This window comes from Rana temporaria, chromosome 13 (assembly GCF_905171775.1).
Source record: "Rana temporaria chromosome 13, aRanTem1.1, whole genome shotgun sequence".
NCBI lineage: Eukaryota > Metazoa > Chordata > Amphibia > Anura > Ranidae > Rana > Rana temporaria.
In genome coordinates this window covers 3,793,414-3,811,754 of record NC_053501.1, presented here as the reverse complement: position 1 = coordinate 3,811,754, position 18,341 = coordinate 3,793,414, and the positions used below count along the sequence as shown (strand labels likewise).

The 18,341-nt window shown below is 49.6% G+C and overlaps 1 protein-coding gene across 2 annotated transcripts in view; it reads right to left on the bottom strand.

Annotated features, from left to right (window-relative positions):
* Positions 1-816: 816 nt before the first annotated feature.
* TECPR2 (tectonin beta-propeller repeat containing 2) overlaps positions 817-18,341 on the bottom strand; it is a 74,136-nt gene continuing 56,611 nt past the window's right edge. For both annotated transcript variants that reach the window (XM_040332996.1, XM_040332995.1), the window contains exons 17-20: positions 17,160-17,308; positions 7,212-7,353; positions 4,730-4,879; positions 817-1,249 (exon numbers count right to left, since the gene is read on the bottom strand). In XM_040332996.1, coding sequence (XP_040188930.1) covers positions 1,101-1,249; positions 4,730-4,879; positions 7,212-7,353; positions 17,160-17,308 — 590 coding nt within the window. In that variant the 3' untranslated portion in view covers positions 817-1,100. The remainder of the gene's footprint in view (positions 1,250-4,729; positions 4,880-7,211; positions 7,354-17,159; positions 17,309-18,341) is intronic.

The following is an 18,341-nucleotide window of genomic DNA, read 5'->3' as shown; positions in this document are numbered from 1 at the left end:
AGACTGACAAGTGGCACCATCCGCCCTTTATGTCATGGGGAGTCTCAAGGCAATGCGATGAAGCCCAGTGGCACCAAATTCGCAGCACTGCAGACCGGCAAGTGGCACCATCCACCCTTTATGCCATGGGGTGTCTCAAGGCACTGCGATGAAGCCCGGTGGCACCAAATTCGCAGCACTGCAGACCGGCAAGTGGCACCATCCGCCCTTTATGCCATGGGGTGTCTCAAGGCACTGCGATGAAGCCCAGTGGCACCAAATTCGCAGCACTGCAGACCGGCAAGTGGCACCATCTGCCCTTTATGCCATGGGGTGTCTCAAGGCACTGCGATGAAGCCCAGTGGCACCAAATTCGCAGCACTGCTGACCGGCAAGTGGCACCATCCGCCCTTTATGTCATGGGGAGTCTCAAGGCAATGCGATGAAGCCCAGTCAGGGGGCGGGCCAGTGGCACCAAATTGGCAGCACTGCAGACCGGCAAGTGGCACCATCCGCCCTTTATGTCATGGGGCGTCTCAAGGCAATGCGATGAAGCCCAGTCAGGGGGTGGGCCAGTGGCACCAAATTCGCAGCACTGCAGAGTGAAAAGTGGCACCATCCGCCCCTTTATGCCATGGGGCGTCTCAAGGCAATGCGACAAAGCCCAGTCAGGGGGCGGGCCAGTGGCACCATCCGCCCTTTATGCCACGCGGTTTTGACTGACGTGTGCTGTAAACTTTATACTCAAGCAGCCCGGCTGCAGATGCTACACAAGAGTGGTCGTCAAGAAAGAAATTATTAATACAAATCAAATAAAAACTCCATTATCCTGTTGCATTGGGTTTCACAGACACTATAATTTGGTTTGCGGGTAAATGTGGTTACCACCAATCAGATTCGAGTTTTGCAATGTATTGTGGCATTGTGTAATAAGTGTGAAGGTATCTTCTAGCTGTATATACACACAAGCTTTGTATCCAGAGCACAGATAGGATGATGTGGAAATGTAGTGGACCAGGCAAAGTGCTTCGTATATCACACTGAAGAGAGTTAATAAGGACAACACAGGCTTTCTAGCAGCATATGAATGATCACCGACAGCTGTCTTGTGTACAGCCGTGTCAGATGACCTCCCACTCGTCTTCGAAGTCGGAATTGGCGTGCAGATGGTCGCTCTTCGCAATGTGGAGATGGTGGCTGTAGGTCCTGGTGAGACGCTGCAGGAGAGATCCTGTGGAGCCCACGCCCCAAAGCTCGTCCTGTGGAGTCACTGTAGAGAAGCCGTGATTGGTCAGAATGGCAGGAAAAAAGATCCAGGCTCACACAACTGTCTGCAATGTTTTGGTTCTTTAGCCAAATTATGATGAACGAGAACAGTGAAGAATAACAAGAACAATATACCATCAGCCTAAAAATAATCCTACCACCGCTTCATTAGAGGGGTTGTAAAGGTTAAAAAAAAATGTTTTTTTTAAATAACAAACATACCATACTTACCTCCACTGTGCAGTTAGTTTTGCAGAGTGGCCCCTATCCTCCTCTTCTGGGGTCCTTCGGTCGCTGTCTCTACTCCTCCCCGTAAGAGCTAACCCCCTTCTGGGAAGCTCTCTCCCAAGGGGGTTAGCTTGAGGGCGTGCTCCCGTGTGATACAGTTGGCGGCTATAGCCACCAATTGTATCACTCGGCCCCGCCCTGTCATTAACCACTTAAGACCCGGACCTTTAGGCAGCTAAAGGACCCAGCCAGCTTTTGCGATTCGGTACTGCGTCGCTTTAACTGACTGGCTGGCTTTAATTGCGCGGTTGTGCGACGTGGCTCCCAAACAAAATTGGCGTCCTTTTTTTCCCCACAAATAGAGCTTTCTTTTGGTGGTATTTGATCACCTCTGCGGTTTTTATTTTTTGCGCTATAAACAAAAATAGAGCGACAATTTTGAAAAAAAAAAACACATATATATTTTTTACTTTTTGCTATAATAAATATCCCCTGAAAAACTATAAAAAAAATTATAATTTCGTCAGTTTAGGCCGATACGTATTCTTCTACCTATTTTTTGTAAAAAAATAAAAAAAAAAAAAAAAAATCGCAATAAGCGTTTATCGATTGGTTTGCGCAAAATGTATAGTGTTTACAAAATAGGGGATAGTTTTATTGCATTTTTATTATTTATTTTTTACTACTTATGGCAGCGATCAGCGATTTTTTTCGTGACTGCGACATTATGGCGGACACATCGGACAATTTTGACACATTTTTGGGACCATTGTCATTTTCGCAGCAAAAAATGCATTAAAAATGCATTGTTTATTGTGAAAATGACAATTGCAGTTTGGGAGTTAACCACTAGGGGGCGCTGAAGGGGTTATGTGTGACCTCATGTGTTTCTAACTGTAGGGGGGTGTGGCTGTAGGTGTGATGTCATTGATTGTGATTCCCTATAAAAGGGAACACACGATCAATGACGGCGCCACAGTGAAGAACGGGGAAGGTGTGTTTACACACAACTCTCCCCGTTCTTCAGCTCCAGGGACCGATCGCGGGACTCCAGCGGCGATCATGTCCCACGGTCACGGAGCTTCGGGGCTGGGCACTTAAAGAGGACGTACCTGTGCCAAGCCGTGCCATTTTGCCGACGTATATGTGCAGGAGGCGGTCCTTAAGTGGTTAATTAGATTGCCAGTAGTGGGAGCCAAACAGTAAAATCAGCCCAATTTTTTTGTATAATGTGACAGATGATGTTACGCCAAGTAAATAGATACCCAACATGTCACACTTTTGAAATTGCGCACACTCGCGGAATGGCGACAAACTTCAGTACTTAAAAATCTCCATTGGTGACGCCTAAAAAAAATTAACGGTTACCAGATTAGAGTTACAGAGTAGGTCTAGGGCTAGAATTATTGCTCTCGCTCTGACGATCGCAATGATACCTCAGTGGTTTGAACACCGTTTACATATGCGAGCGCGACTTGCGTATGCGTTTTCTCGCGGGGACAGGGGGCGCCTTAAAAAATGGTTTATTTTTTTTTCCTTATTTCCTCGTGTTGTGAGACAACACTCGCAAACCGAGTCAGGATTTAAAAAAAAATAAAAAAAAAAATTGCTTGTATTGCGAAACGCTCGTTTAACTGCGTTACTCGCAATCTGAGGTTCCACTAATTTACTAATTAGGTGACTTTTGAAGGCGATTGGCTCCACTAGATTTTAGTTGGGGCTATCGGAGTAAAGGGGGCCAAATAAAAATGTACCCCCCCCCCCCCACACCTTTCACAGATTTATTTGTAAATTTTTTAAAAAATAATTGATCATTTTCCTTCCACTTCACAATTATGTGACACTTTGTGTCTCTCACATAAAATCCCAATAAAATACTTTTACGTTTTTTGGTTGTAACATGAGAAGATGTGGGGAATATCAAGGGGTATGAATACTTTTTACTTCTTAAGGCGCTGTATATCACTTGCCTGTCTAACTGCCCACACCACCAAACTTTTCTGCATTAAATAGGAGGGATCATCTGCATTCGATACTTCAGGGCGTGTCAGACGTTGGCCGCCGGCGATCCCTTCCAAACACATTTACACCGTAGTATTATCTGTCAGCCCCATGCTACACAGAGCGGGGGGGGGGCCGGGCGTACTTCTGACACGTCCAGCAGAAGATTCGTCCCCAACACAGATAGCAGCAGGACAGGTAAATTCATGGTTTCTTTTGCAGAGAGCAATTCTTTCCATTTTTATTTTTTTTAACCACTTAACCCCCGGACCATATTGCTGGTCAAAGACCAGAGCACTTTTTGCGATTCGGCGCTGCGTCGCTTTAACTGACAATTGCGCGGTCGTGCGACGTGGCTCCCAAACAAAATTGGCGTCCTTTTTTCCCCACCAATAGAGCTTTCTTTTGGTGGTATTTGATCACCTCTGCGGTTTTTAGTTTTTGCGCTATAAACAAAAATAGAGCGACAATTTTGAAAAAAATTAATATCTTTTATTTTTTGCTATAATAAATATCCCCAAAAATATCTAAAAAAAATTTTTTTTTCCTCAGTTTAGGCCGATACGTATTCTTCTACTTATTTTTCGTAAAAAAAAAAAACGCAATAAACGTTTATTGATTGGTTTGCGCAAAAGTTATAGCGTTTACAAAATAGGGGGTATTTTTATGGCATTTTTATTAATATTTTTTTTTTTTACTAGTAATGGCTGCGATCAGCGATTTTTTTTCGGTACTGCGACATTATGGCGGACACTTTTGACACATTTTTGGGACCATTGTCATTTTTATAGCGATCAGTGCTATAAAAATGCATTGGATTACTATAAAAATGCCACTGGCAGGGAAGGGGTTAACACTAGGGGGCGGGAAAGGGGGTTAGGTATGTTCCCTGGGTGTGTTCTAACTGTAGGGGGGGTGGCCTCACTAGGGGAAATGACTGATCGCTGTTCATGCTTTGACAGACGGTCAGGCATTTCTCCCCTGACACAATCGGGAGCTGGGCGTTTACACACCCAGCTTCCGGTCCTCGCTCTGTAACGAGCAATCGCGGGTGCCCGGCGGCGATAGCGCCAGCCGGGCACGTGCACGGGAGTCATGGACGACCCCCTAGTGGACGCTTAGCGAGCCGATGTAGAGCTACGGTCTCTTGCGCAGGGGAGCCGACCTGGCGCCGTAGAACTGTGGCAGCTGGTCGGCAAGTAGTTAAATAGAGTCCCTGTAAAAAGACACAATTGATATAATGAACAATCCTTACCTGTTAACCACGACATATTTCCCGGGATTTTCTTCCAGTAATCACCCGCTGCGTTCTTTTCGGTTATCCCGTACCGTCTGGCAATGTCACCATTGGGACACAGCGCCCAGACGGTCCTCGCGCTCACAACGAGCTGACACGCCTGCAAACCTAAAAAAGGTAGAGCAATTAAAATCATTATTAGTAATACACTAATAGATATTGGAACAAAACGTACAAAAATTCTTCATACAATCAATAAAAGGACTTTATGGATGTTGTTTGAAAGTACCGTATATACTCGAGTATAAGCCGAGTTTTTCAGCACATTTTTTTTATACTGAAAAAGCCCCCCCCCCCCCCCTCGGCTTATACTAGAGTCCTGCTGTTCCTGCAGTCTGAACTGCAGTCGGTGGCCGTCCACTGTAACAAAGCCCCGCCTCCTCCTCATCCGTGATAGGAGGAATACTGATACAATGCTGGGACCAGTGTTCCGTCTATCATGGATGCGGAGGAGGCGGGGCTTTGTTACATTGGACGGCCGCCGATGACTGCAGCAGCATGGGAGGTACATGGGAGATCAGATGGACACACTAAGGCTGCAGACGGGGGCACACCGAGGCTGCAGAAGGGGGGAAACACCGAGGCTGCAGACGGGGGGGAAACACCGAGGCTGCAGACGGGGGGGAAACACCGAGGCTGCAGACGGGGGGGAAACACCGAGGCTGCAGACGGGGGGGAAACACCGAGGCTGCAGACTGGGGGGAAACACCGAGGCTGCAGACGGGGGGGAAACACCGAGGCTGCAGACGGGGGGGAAACACCGAGGCTGCAGACGGGGGGGAAACACCGAGGCTGCAGACGGGGGGGAAACACCGAGGCTGCAGACGGGGGGGAAACACCGAGGCTGCAGACGGGGGGGGAATCACCGAGGCTGCAGACGGGGGGGGAAATCACCGAGGCTGCAGACGGGGGGGAAACACCGAGGCTGCAGACGGGGGGGAAACACCGAGGCTGCAGACGGGGGGGAAACACCGAGGCTGCAGACGGGGGGGAAACACCGAGGCTGCAGACGGGGGGGGGAACACTGAGGCTGCAGACGGGGGGGAAACACCGAGGCTGCAGACGGGGGGGAAACACCGAGGCTGCAGACGGGGGGAAACACCGAGGCTGCAGACGGGGGGGAAACACCGAGGCTGCAGACGGGGGGGGAACACCGAGGCTGCAGACGGGGGGGAAACACCGAGGCTGCAGACGGGGGGGAAACACCGAGGCTGCAGACGGGGGGGAAACACCGAGGCTGCAGACGGGGGGGAAACACCGAGGCTGCAGACGGGGGGGAAACACCGAGGCTGCAGACGGGGGGGAAACACCGAGGCTGCAGACGGGGGGGAAACACCGAGGCTGCAGACGGGGGGGAAACACCGAGGCTGCAGACGGGGGGGAAACACCAAGGCTGCAGACGGGGGGGAACAGCGAGGCTGCAGACGGGGGGGAACAGCGAGGCTGCAGACGGGGGGGGGCACAGCGAGGCTGCAGACGGGCATTGTTGACTTTTCCTCTTACAGTAGCTTCTGCATTTCCCACCCTAAACTTATACTCAAGTCAATAAATCCCGCCATCCCCGTGAGTTGGACCGCGGGTCCCGCGGACTCGATCACCACGGGGATCCCCGCGATCGTCTCACGGAGGTATAGAGCGGGGAGATGCTTGTGTAAACAAGCATCTCCCCGCTCTGACTAGTGACAATGACACTGATCTCGGCGCGGAGATCAGCGTTATGTGACACAGAGCCCATCCCCCTACAGTAAGAAACACTATGCAGGGAACACTTAACCCCTACAGCGCCCCCTAGTGGTTAACCCCTTCACTGCCAGTGTAATTTTCACAGCAATCAGTGCATTTTTATCAAAAGTATCCCATGTGTCCGCCATAATGTCGCAGTCACGAAAAAAAATCACTGATCGCCGCCAAAATTAATAAAAATGCCATATAACTATCCCCTATTTTGTAAATGCTATAACTTTTGCGCGAACCAATTGGTAAACGCTTATTGTGATTTTTTTTTACCAAAAACATGTCAAAGAATACGTATCGGCCTAAACTGAGGGGAAAAAAAAAAAAGTTAATATATTTTTTGGGAGATATTTATTATAGCAAAAAGTAAAAAATATTGCATTTTTTTTCAAAATTGGCGCTCTATTTTTGTTTATAAAAATAAAAACCGCAGAGGTGATCAAATACCAACAAAAGAAAGCTCTATTTGAGGGGGGGGGGGGGACGTAAATTTTGAGCCACGTTGCAATTGTCAGTTAAAGCAAAGCAGTGCCGAATCGCAAAAAGGGGCCTGGTCCTTTAGCTGCAAAATGGTCCGGGGCCCCCCTTAGGGTTGGAAACGACACATTTAAGCATGACTCGATATCTACACCTGGTGTTCCTCAGCTGCTGAAGACTCACAGTACTCCAAACGAATTAATCATTTTTTAAAAATGGGATTCCTCACCCGGTACGTGCTCCCAGTCTATCCCGATGGGCATTTCTTCTGTAATTCCGATCCGGACGTAAACGTTGCACTTGTTGTCGAGAGTCCACAGCATGTTGTCGTTGGGACTGGAGAAGACACTAATCAAGTTGATACCTACAGGCTGTAAAAGAAGAAGTTCCAGGAGTATGTATTGGATTAACATATACAGAACACAGAAAACACTGAGCCTGCATGTCCCCGGGAGGCAGGGCCACCATCAGGGATTTTGAGGCCCCTTACACAGCTGCAATGAAGGTGCCCCCTGGAGCAGAGAAGCGGGGGGGGGGGGGGGGGGGGGTTCTGCCACCGGACACAGATTACTGTACTGACATTCACTAAAGTTGATAAGCGGGGGGTGGGGGGGGGTGCTGCCGCCGCCGGACACCGAGGGTTACTTTACTGTCATCCACTGAAGTTATTTAGGGGGGGGGGGGGTTTCCACTGTACATTGATTGGTTTGCGCAAAATTTATAGCGTCTACAAAATAGGGGATAGATTTGTGACTGCGACATTATGGCGGACACATCGGACACTTTTGACACCATTTTGGGACCATTGTCATTTATACAGCGATCAGTGCTATAAAAATGCACCGATTACTGTGTAAATTACACTGGCAGTAAAGGGGTTAACCACTAGGGGGCGATGAAGGGGTTGGGGGTGTCCTAGGGAGCGATTCTAACTGTGTGGGGGCTGGGCTACAAGTGACACGACGGTGATCACTGCTCCCGATGACATCAGAGCAGAGCCCACACTGTTTTGTTATGGTTTTGACGGGGGCCGGCTTCGGTCAAGAACATAATAAAACAGTGGGAGGTCTGGTCTGATGTTCGTACAGTGGCTCTGACCAAAGCAGCTAGCTTTTTTTTTTGCTAAACCTGCTGGGATGAGAAAAAGAAAAAAAACTTCCTGGAGTGTACCAAGCTTTAGTCATGCCAAAAGAAGACGTTGCATGGAGGACTGAGGCGTGGGAGACCGAGGCGCGAGAGACCGAGGAGACGGAGGCGCGAGAGACCGAGGAGACGGAGACGCGAGAGACCGAGGAGACGGAGGCGCGAGAGACCGAGGAGACAGAGGCGCGAGAGACCGAGGAGACAGAGGCGCGAGAGACCGAGGAGACAGAGGCGCGAGAGACCGAGGAGACAGAGGCGCGAGAGACCGAGGAGACAGAGGCGCGAGAGACCGAGGAGACAGAGGCGCGAGAGACCGAGGAGACAGAGGCGCGAGAGACCGAGGAGACAGAGGCGCGAGAGACCGAGGAGACAGAGGCGCGAGAGACCGAGGAGACAGAGGCGCGAGAGACCGAGGAGACAGAGGCGCGGGAGACCGAGGAGACAGAGGCGCGGGAGACCGAGGAGACAGAGGCGCGAGAGACCGAGGAGACAGAGGCGCGAGAGACCGAGGAGACAGAGGCGCGAGAGACCGAGGAGACAGAGGCGCGAGAGACCGAGGAGACAGAGGCGACAGAGACCGAGGAGACAGAGGCGACAGAGACCGAGGAGACAGAGGCGACAGAGACCGAGGAGACAGAGGCGACAGAGACCGAGGAGACAGAGGCGACAGAGACCGAGGAGACAGAGGCGACAGAGACCGAGGAGACAGAGGCGCGAGAGACCGAGGAGACAGAGGCGCGAGAGACCGAGGAGACAGAGGCGCGGGAGACCGAGGAGACAGAGGCGCGGGAGACCGAGGAGACAGAGGCGCGGGAGACCGAGGAGACGGAGGCGCGAGAGACCGAGGAGACGGAGGCGCGAGAGACCGAGGAGACGGAGGCGCGGGAGACCGAGGAGACGGAGGCGCGGGAGACCGAGGAGACGGAGGCGCGGGAGACCGAGGAGACGGAGGCGCGGGAGAATGAGGGGGCGCGGGAGAATGAGGGGGCGCGGGAGAATGAGGGGGCGCGGGAGAATGAGGGGGCGCGGGAGAATGAGGGGGCGCGAGAATAAGGGGGCGCGGGGGAGACTGGGGCGCGGGGGAGACTGGGGCGCGGGGGAGACTGGGGCGCGGGGGAGACTGGGGCGGGGGGAGACTGGGGCGCGGGGGAGACTGGGGCGCGGGGGACCGTCATGCAACAAATGGCACAAGTGTGAATGGGAATGAAGTGCTTTTACTGCTTGATCAGACTGCGAAAAATACTAGAGGGCGCGTGATCTTGGCACAGGTTCATTTTAAGGTTTATTAAATTCAGTATAATAAAAATCAAAATAACTGGTAGAATTATGTGACAAAACTTTGCTCTTCACAAGCTGTTAGTCGCTATGGCAACAGTCAACTGACTGCTAAACCGTGACGATCTGTCAAGCCAAGGCATGTTGCTAGAGAAATGTTCAGCCAGTTATATTAAAGATTTTATAAAGTACTAAATTGGGTTTAGAAAAGACTTTCACTTAATTAAAAGGGGTTAATGTCTAAATGTTGAATTCTTCATGCGGATCATTAATATTGTGGACATGAACAGAATAAATCCTCAACACCAGGAGACGGGAAAGAGGAGGAAGGACCACTGGCGATGCTTGGCAAGGTCTTGTGCCGCGTACACACGATCATTTTTCGGCATGAAAAAACGCCGTTTAAAAAAAATGTCATTTAAAATGATTGTGTGTGCGCTTCACATCTTTTTTCAGCTCCTGAAAAACGACACAATTTTTTTTCGAGCATGCTGCATTTTTCATCGACGTTTTAACCACCAGTTTTTGCGATTCGCCACTGAGTCGCTTTAACTGACAATTGCGCGGTCGTGCGACGTGGCTCCCAAACAAAATTGGCGTCCCTTTTCCCCCACAAATAGAGCTTTTTTTTTGTGGTATTTGATCACCTCTGCAGTTTTTATTTTTTGCGCTATAAAAAAAAAAATAGAGCGACAATTTGGAAAAAAAATTCAATATTTGTTACTTTTTGCTATAATAAATATCCCACAAAAATATATAAAAATATTTTTTGTTTCCTCAGTTTAGGCCGATACGTATTCTTCTACATATTTTTGGTAAAAAATAAAAATAAAAAAATCGCAATAAGCGTTTATCGATTGGTTTGCACAAAATTTATAGCGTTTACAAAATAGGGGATAGTTTTACTGCATTTTTAATAAAAAAATGTTTTTACTACTAATGGCGACGATTAGTGATTTTTTTCGTGACTGCGACATTATGGCGGACACTTCGGACATTGTTGACACATTTTTGGGACCATTGTCATTTTCACAGCAAAAAATGCATTAAAAATGCACCGATTACTGTGAAAATTACAATTGCAGTTTGGGAGTTAACCACAAGGGGGCACTGAAGGGGTTAAGTGTGACCTCATCTGTGTTTCTAACTGTAGGGGGTGTGTGGCTGTAGGTGTGACGTCAGATTGTGATTCCCTATATAAGGGAACACGCAATCGATGACGTCGCCACAGTGAAGAACGGGGAAGCTGTGTTTACACACAGCTCTCCCCGTTCTTCAGCTCCGGGGACCAATCGCGGGACTCCAGCGGTGATCGGGTCTCGCGGGTCCTGCGGTCACGGAGCTTCGGACCAGGTCACGTGCACCAGCCGGCGGCGCGCGTGCGTGACCCCACGGCTGGGCTTAAAGGGCAACGTACAGGTACGTCGTTGTGCCCAGCCGTGCCATTCTGCCGACGTATATCGGCGTGAAGGGGTCCTTAAGTGGTTAAACGATGTCGTTTTTTGGGTGGTAAAAAATGATCGGGTGTGGGCTAAAACGCCGTTAAAAACCCACGCATGCTCAGAAGCAAGTTATGAGACGGGAGCGCTCGTTCTGGTAAAACTCCCGCTCGTAATGGAGATCGCACATTCATCACGCTGTAACAGACAGAAAAGCGCGAATCGTCTTTCACTAACAAGGAATCAGCTAAAGCAGCCCCAAGGGTGGCGCCATCCGCATGGAACTTCCCCTTTATAGTGCCGCCGCACGTGTTGTACGTCACTGCGCTTTGCTAGAGCATTTTTTTAAAAAACGATGGTGTGTGGGCAAGGCCGTTTTAATGATGAAGTTGGAAAAACTTTGTTTTTTTTTCATGCCGAAAAATGATCATGTGTACGCGGCATCAGAACGTAAAGCAAAAAGTGGACATAATGTGCTGGAGGCACGTGCGAGGTCTGAAATGCATCCGAATCCTGGGACTAGGCTTAAATACTTTCCGCATGACCTCGGGCATTGTACCTGTCCCCGTGATCTAATCCAGGAATCTACTGCAGAATCTGGAGGAGAACAACAAAGCTGTACATCCACGCCGTGCTCATTCCAAAGGCTCTAAATATAGCCGGCTCCTCCATAACCTCACATGGAGCGAAGGAAGCCAGACTGGTGTCACAAGGTATTCCCTACCCTTACACAATCCAGATGCTGTAATCCCACTATGGGGATCGGAGGAAGACGCAAGATCTCCATTCTTCGAGGCTGTATAATGAAGTACCGTATTTATCGCGGTATAACGCGCTCCCCTAAAGTGACCCCCGATCCTGGGGAAAAAAAGTTATTTTTGTACTTACAGTTTTGGTGTCTTGCGCGACGTCCATCGGCGGCCTCGTCGGGTCCGGCGTCCTTCTGCGGCTTCGGGTGTCCTCTTCGGCGGGTCCGGCATCCTTCTGCTGGTTCGGGTGTCCTTCTGCAGCTTCGGGTGTCCTTCTGCAGCTTCGGGTGTCCTTCTGCAGCTTCGGGTGTCCTTCTGCAGCTTCGGGTGTCCTTCTGCAGCTTCGGGTGTCCTTCTGCGGCGGGTCCGGCATCCTTCTGCTGGTTCGGGTGTCCTCTTCAGCGGGTCCGGCATCCTTCTGCTGGTTCGGGTGTCCTCTTCAGCGGCTTTGGGTGTCCTTCGGCGGGTCCGGCGTCCTCCCCGCTCGTTTCCCGCGCCGAGTTTTGAATACTGCGCCAGCATATACCGAGCGCAGTACACTCGGGCAGGCTCGGCAACTGTCGCGCTCACGTCCTGTACGTCCAGGACGTGACCGCGGAAGAAGCCGAGACTGGCCGACTATAACCGAGTGTACTGCGCTCGGTATATGTCGGCGCAGTATTCAAAACTCGGAGCGGGAAAGCAGGTATCGGCGTATATCGTGCACCCACGATTTTGCCCTGATTTTCAGGGCAAAAAAGTGAGCGATATACGCCGATAAATACGGTAACTACTAACAACGACTTCAAAGGGCAAGAAGCTCCTATTGCCAGCTACTCTCCGGAGAAAGCCAATAGCATGGGTGCTCAACCTGTGACCCTCCAGCTGTTGCGGAACCACAAGTTACATCAACCTTTAGGAGTCATGCTTGTAACGGTCAGCCTTGCAATGCCTTGTGGGACTTGTAGTTTAAAAAAAAAAAAAAAAATCGCAAGCAGCATATATTTGTTGGTTTGCGCAAAAGATTTAGGGCCAGATTCTCGTAGGAGCGCGTAATTTTGTGCGGGCGTAACGTATCTGATTTACGTTACGCCTCCGCAACTTAGACGGGCAAGTGCTGTATTCTCAAAGCATTTGCTCCGTAAGTTGCGGCGGCGTAGCGTAAATCAGCTAGCGTAAGCCCGCCTAATTCAAATGTGGGACAGGGGGGCGTGTTTTATGTAAAATGTTCTGTGACCCGACGTGATTGACGTTTTTCACGAACGGCGCATGCGCCGTCCGTGGAAATCTCCCAGTGTGCATTGCTCCTAATACACCGCAAGGACATATTGGTTTTGACGTGGACGTAAATTACGTCCAGCCCCATTCACGGACGAGTTACGCAAACAACGCAAAATACGGCCATACGTAACATATAGCAGGAGTAACTATACTCCGGGAAAAGCCCAACGTAGCCGGCGTATCTGTACTGCGTCGGCCGGGCGTATGTTCGTGAATTCGCTGATATCACAAACTCGTGAAATCAGCGAATTCACGAACATACGCCGATTTACATATTTTGACGCGTAAATCAGCGTACACGCCCCTAGCAGCCAGTGTAAATATGCAGTTACGATCCGACAGCATAAGAGACGTAAGCCTGTTGGATATAATAGATATCTATGCGTAACGGATTCTAAGAATCAGGCGCATAGATACGACCGGCCGGACTCAGAGATACGACGGCGTATCAGGAGATATGCCGTCGTATCTCCACTGAGAATCTGGCCCATAGCGTCTACAAAAAAAAGTGCCACTGGCAGGGAAGGGGTTAACACTAGGGGGCGATCAAGGGGTTAAATGTGTGCCCTAGGGAGATTTTCTAACTGTGGGGGGATGGGACTGCCTGAAGGAGGAGGAGACATATCGCTGTTCATAACCAGTATGAGCAGCAAATCCGTCTCCTCTCCCCCTGACAGAACGGCGATCTGTCCGTTTACGTTGGCAAATCTCCGTTCTGCCATCGTGGCCGCTGGGCACGCGCATTGGCTCCATCGTCGGGGCACGCGCCTCCTAGTGGCCTTAGGGCGGCTGACGTAGAGCTACGCCGATTTGCCCAGGAGAGCCAACCTGACGCAGTATAAACAACGGCTGGTTGGCTACTGGTTATAGGATTTTTTTTTTCACCTTAATGCAATCTATGCATTAAGGTGAAAAAACATCTGATGATGCCGGCCCCCCCCCCCGTTTTACTTACCTGACCCCTCAAAAGTCCCCCGCTCGGTCCCGAGATCCTCTTCGCCGCTCACCTTGGCCACTTGGCTAGAGCAGGTGGATTGAGAGCAGCGCAGCCATTGGCTGGCGCTGCTGCATCAATCACATCCAGTGAGGCGGCGCAGCGAGGGGTGGGGCCGAGTGATACAGTGAGCGGCTGTGGCCGCTCGCTGTATCACGGAAGCGCGCCCGCAAGGACTCATCACCATGCGAGCTCTCTCGCATGACTGTGGTGAGTTCTTGCGGGGAGGACCAGAGACAGCCGCCGAGGGACCCCAGAAGGAGGAGGATCGGGGCCACTCTGTGCAAAACGAACTGCACAGTGGAGGTAAGTATGACATGTTTGTTATTTTAAAGACATTTTTTTTTCCTATAGTAACCCTTTAAATTATTATCTCCTAAATGTGCACGGTTTAGGAGATATTCTAGGGAGCAGCAGCTGGCGATGTCACTGGTGCATGCAGTCTGAAGGAACGGCATACCCGTGCACCATGGCCGATCCTGACGCACACGGGACTGACATCACTGCAGCTCAGCCCTTTAAGCGCCTGCAGCCAGTGGCGTGGCGTGGGGGGTGCGAGGGGGGCCACCGCCCCGTTCACAAAATTTAGAGGGGCGCTGTCACGAGTGTGGAGAGGAGGGAGCGCCAACAACAGATGGGACATAGGAACATATGCATGATGCCACCACTCCAGGCTTTACCAGTCATTATTAAGCACACTCCCCTCTTCCCTACAGCCCTTGCTGTCTCACACAGTGGATCATGTGACCAGACTGAAGCTAGCTGAAAATAGGTAAGTCCATGGGTCAGGGGGGCGCAAATTACTTGCCTCGCCCCAGGCGCTGACAACCCACGCTACGCGACTTGCCTGCAGCCCCCAAATCCAGAAGGAAGAACCGTGTGAAGATGGAAGCCTCTGCAGAGGCGACGCCGGCGGGCTTTGTTTCAAGGCAAGACTTTCACAATGTGCTAGTATATAATGCTTACTAGCACATGATGCCTTTGCATTGCAACATTTACCACCGCTTTAAAAGAATGAAGTGAATCGATGTTTACTTCAATCATGTACAAGCAAGTTTTCTTTGCACATGATTTGGTATTCAGGGGTGAAGACCGGTTCTCCTTACTTACCGAGCCAAATGAACATTCAATTTCAAAAGGGAGTGTTCACTTCGCTATGTGTACCGTCCCTGGATTCCGTTTCGTAAATAAGCTTCTCCATCTGACCACAATACTGCGCATAGAGTGTTTCTTTGTATAGGATTTATAATTTACAAATACCTAAATGCAAACTGTAATCTGATAAAAAAAAAATATATATATATATATAGATAGATAGATAGATAGACAGCTGATCACGTGGTAAGGGGCCGGGACCAGCTCCTTACACGGATCCGTGATCACTTGAGTCTCAGTGATCACAGCGCACGCCACGTGCGCTCTGCAGGGGCGCGTGAAGGGGAGGACTTCTATTGAAGGCGTCCCGGCGATTGGGGTCTGCGCGCTGTGGCCGTCATTCGGTTATAGCGCGGACGCCAATTGGTTAAGCTCTGGTGAAGTGACAAGTGACAAGCACACAGCATTTCTGGCAACAGGTATTCGCTTGTACTAAGTGAAATCTTAAAAAGGGGTTGTAAAGGTTCATGTTTTTTCACCTTAATGCATCCTATGCATTAAGGTGAAAAAACATCTGACGATTGCCGACTTACCTGAGCCCTGGAAAGTCCCGCATCGCGAACGCGCTCTTCCTTTGCCCAGGCTTCTCGGTTCTTCATTGGATAGAAGGCCGCACAGTCATTGGCTCGCGCTGCTGTCAATCAAATCCAATGATGCGGGCACCGGGGCCCGAGTCCTGTACTCGGCGGCTATGGACTCCAAATACAGGACTCAGGAGCACGCCCGGAAGGTAACCCCCTTTGAGAGAGCGCTTCCGAGAGGGGTTTAACTGAGGCAGGGAGGAGCCGAGAGAGCCGCCGAGGGTACCCAAGAAAACGCGGAGTGTAGGTAAGTATAAGTATGTTTGTTTTTAAAAAATAAAATAATTTCGAACCTTTACAACCACTTTAAGGCCCGTACACACGAACCGATTTTCCGACAATCGTGTGATGGCAGGGTTTTCGTCGGACAATCCGACCGTCTGTATGCTCCATCGAACAGTTGTTGTTGGAATTTCCGACAACAAAATGTTGGATGGTCATGCTCTCAAATTGTCCGACAACAAATGTGTTCCGTCGGATTATCCGATCGTGTGTACACAAATCCAAAAGTTCAAAACACACATGCTCCGAACCAATGCTAACCATAAGACAACATTAGCAGAAGTTGCCCAATAGGTGGGGCTAAAGAGCAGAAAAACCACGTAGTTTCATGTGCGTCGGCTGAAAAAGTTCTACCATCTATATGCAGAACAAGTTCACGGCCAACGCCCTTTGTACAAAAATTCACAGATTTGTCCGATGGAAATCCGATCATGTGTACGAGGCTTAATACGGTTACACCATAGCCCAGGGCTCGACAAATCCCGGGCGCCAGGTCGCCATGGCGACTAGAAATAGGGTCCTGGCGACTTGGCTTGGAAGGGGGGCCATCTGGTGGTGGCCGTTGGTATTACAAGTTAAGCATTACAAGTTAAACAGCAATTCTAATGTAATTTTTCACTATTTTCACTGCCATCTTCTTACCTCTAATTAGAACCCCCAAACATTATATATATTTTTTATCCCAACACCCTAGAGAACAAAATGGCGATCGTTGCAATACTTTCTGTCACGCCGTATTTGCGCAGCGGTCTTACAAGCGCACTTTTTTGAAAAAAAATTTCACTTTTTTAAATTAAAAAATAAGACTACAGTAAAGTTATCCCCATTTTTTTTAATATTATGAAAGATAATGTTACGCCGAGTAAATTGATACCCAACATGTCACGCTTCAAAATTGCGTCCGCTCGTGGAATGCCGACAAACTTTTACCCTTTAAAATCTTCATAGGCGACGTTTAAAAAAATCTACAGGTTGCATGTTTTGAGTGACAGAGGAGGACTAGGGCTAGAATTATTGCTCTCGCTCTACCAATCGCGGCGATACCTCACATGTGTGGTTTGAACACCGTTTACATATGCGGGCGCTGCTCACGTATGTGTTCGCTTCTGCGCGCAAGCTCGTCGGGACGGGGCGCGTTTTCTGGCTCCTAACTTTTTTAGCTCTTTTTTAGCTGGCTCCTAGATTCCAAGCAAATTTGCCATAGCCTACAACTGAAAAACTGCAATAGATTACATATTGTTTTTTGGGTTTAGTCATGCATTATTACATAGATGGCGGCACAGAGGCCGGGCTCGTTACCTGTATGGGTGGCTCGATCATGATCCACGCTGGCAGCATCATGCTTGGATTTAGTGGCTGGGTTCCTACGCGAAAGTAAACCACTCCGCTGGTGTCACAGGCCCAGATGTTCTGATTACCGCAGGATAGGCTGCACAGCCTCACTGGTCCTATAGAAACAGGAGGGAAAGCATAAAATCAGATGCAAACACAAAAAAAACCCCCAAAAAATACACTTGATCTAAAAGTGTGCCTTGAAGTGAATGCCACAAATTCAACACCATCTCCCTCCTCAGCATCTTTTACAATCACATACCGGGGGCTCTAGAAGTGCTGGCCTGTCTGAGACGACCATATTAACCCCTTCCATACCGGGGGGCACTTACGCACCTTCCTGCCCAGGCCAATTTTCAGCTTTCAGCGCTGTCGCAATTTGAATGACAATTGCGCGGTCATGCTACACTGCACCCAAATGAAATTTTTATCATTTTGTTCCCACAAACAGAGCTTTCTTTTGGTGGTATTTGATCACCTCTGCAATTTTTATTTCTTGCGCAACAACTAAAGAAATACCGAAATGTTTGAAAAAAAAATCAGTTTTTATTTTTTTTGTAAATAAGTTTTCTTCTTCAATTATGGGCACTGATATGGCGGCACCGATGAGGTGGCACTGATGGGCACTCATAGGCGGCACTGGGCAACGATGGGCACTAAGAAGTGGCACTGATGGACACTGAGGGGTGGCACTGCTGGGCATCATTCCAGCCAGTGCCCATGTTGCCAGTCAGTGCCCATTTGTGGGCACTGATTGGCATCGATTGTGTTTTTTTTCGCTCTATGGAGCACCAGGGGGCACTCCCTGGTGGTCCAGTGTTGGCATCTGAGGGGGGGGGGGCTGCGCTGATAAACAATCAGCGCGAACCCCCCCCTGTCAGGAGAGCCACCGATCGGCTCTCCTCTACTCGCGTCTGTCAGACGCGAGTGAGGAATAGTCGATCAACGGCTCAACTTCCTGTTTACATCGTGATCAGCCGTGGTTGGACATGGCTGATCACGAGGCGCTTTACCAAGATCGGAGATGCAGGGTGTCAGACTGACATATTTATTATAGCAAAAAGTAAAAAATATTGCATTTTTTTCAAAATTGTCGCTCTATTTTTGTTTATAGCGCAAAAAATAAAAACCGCAGAGGTGATCAAATAC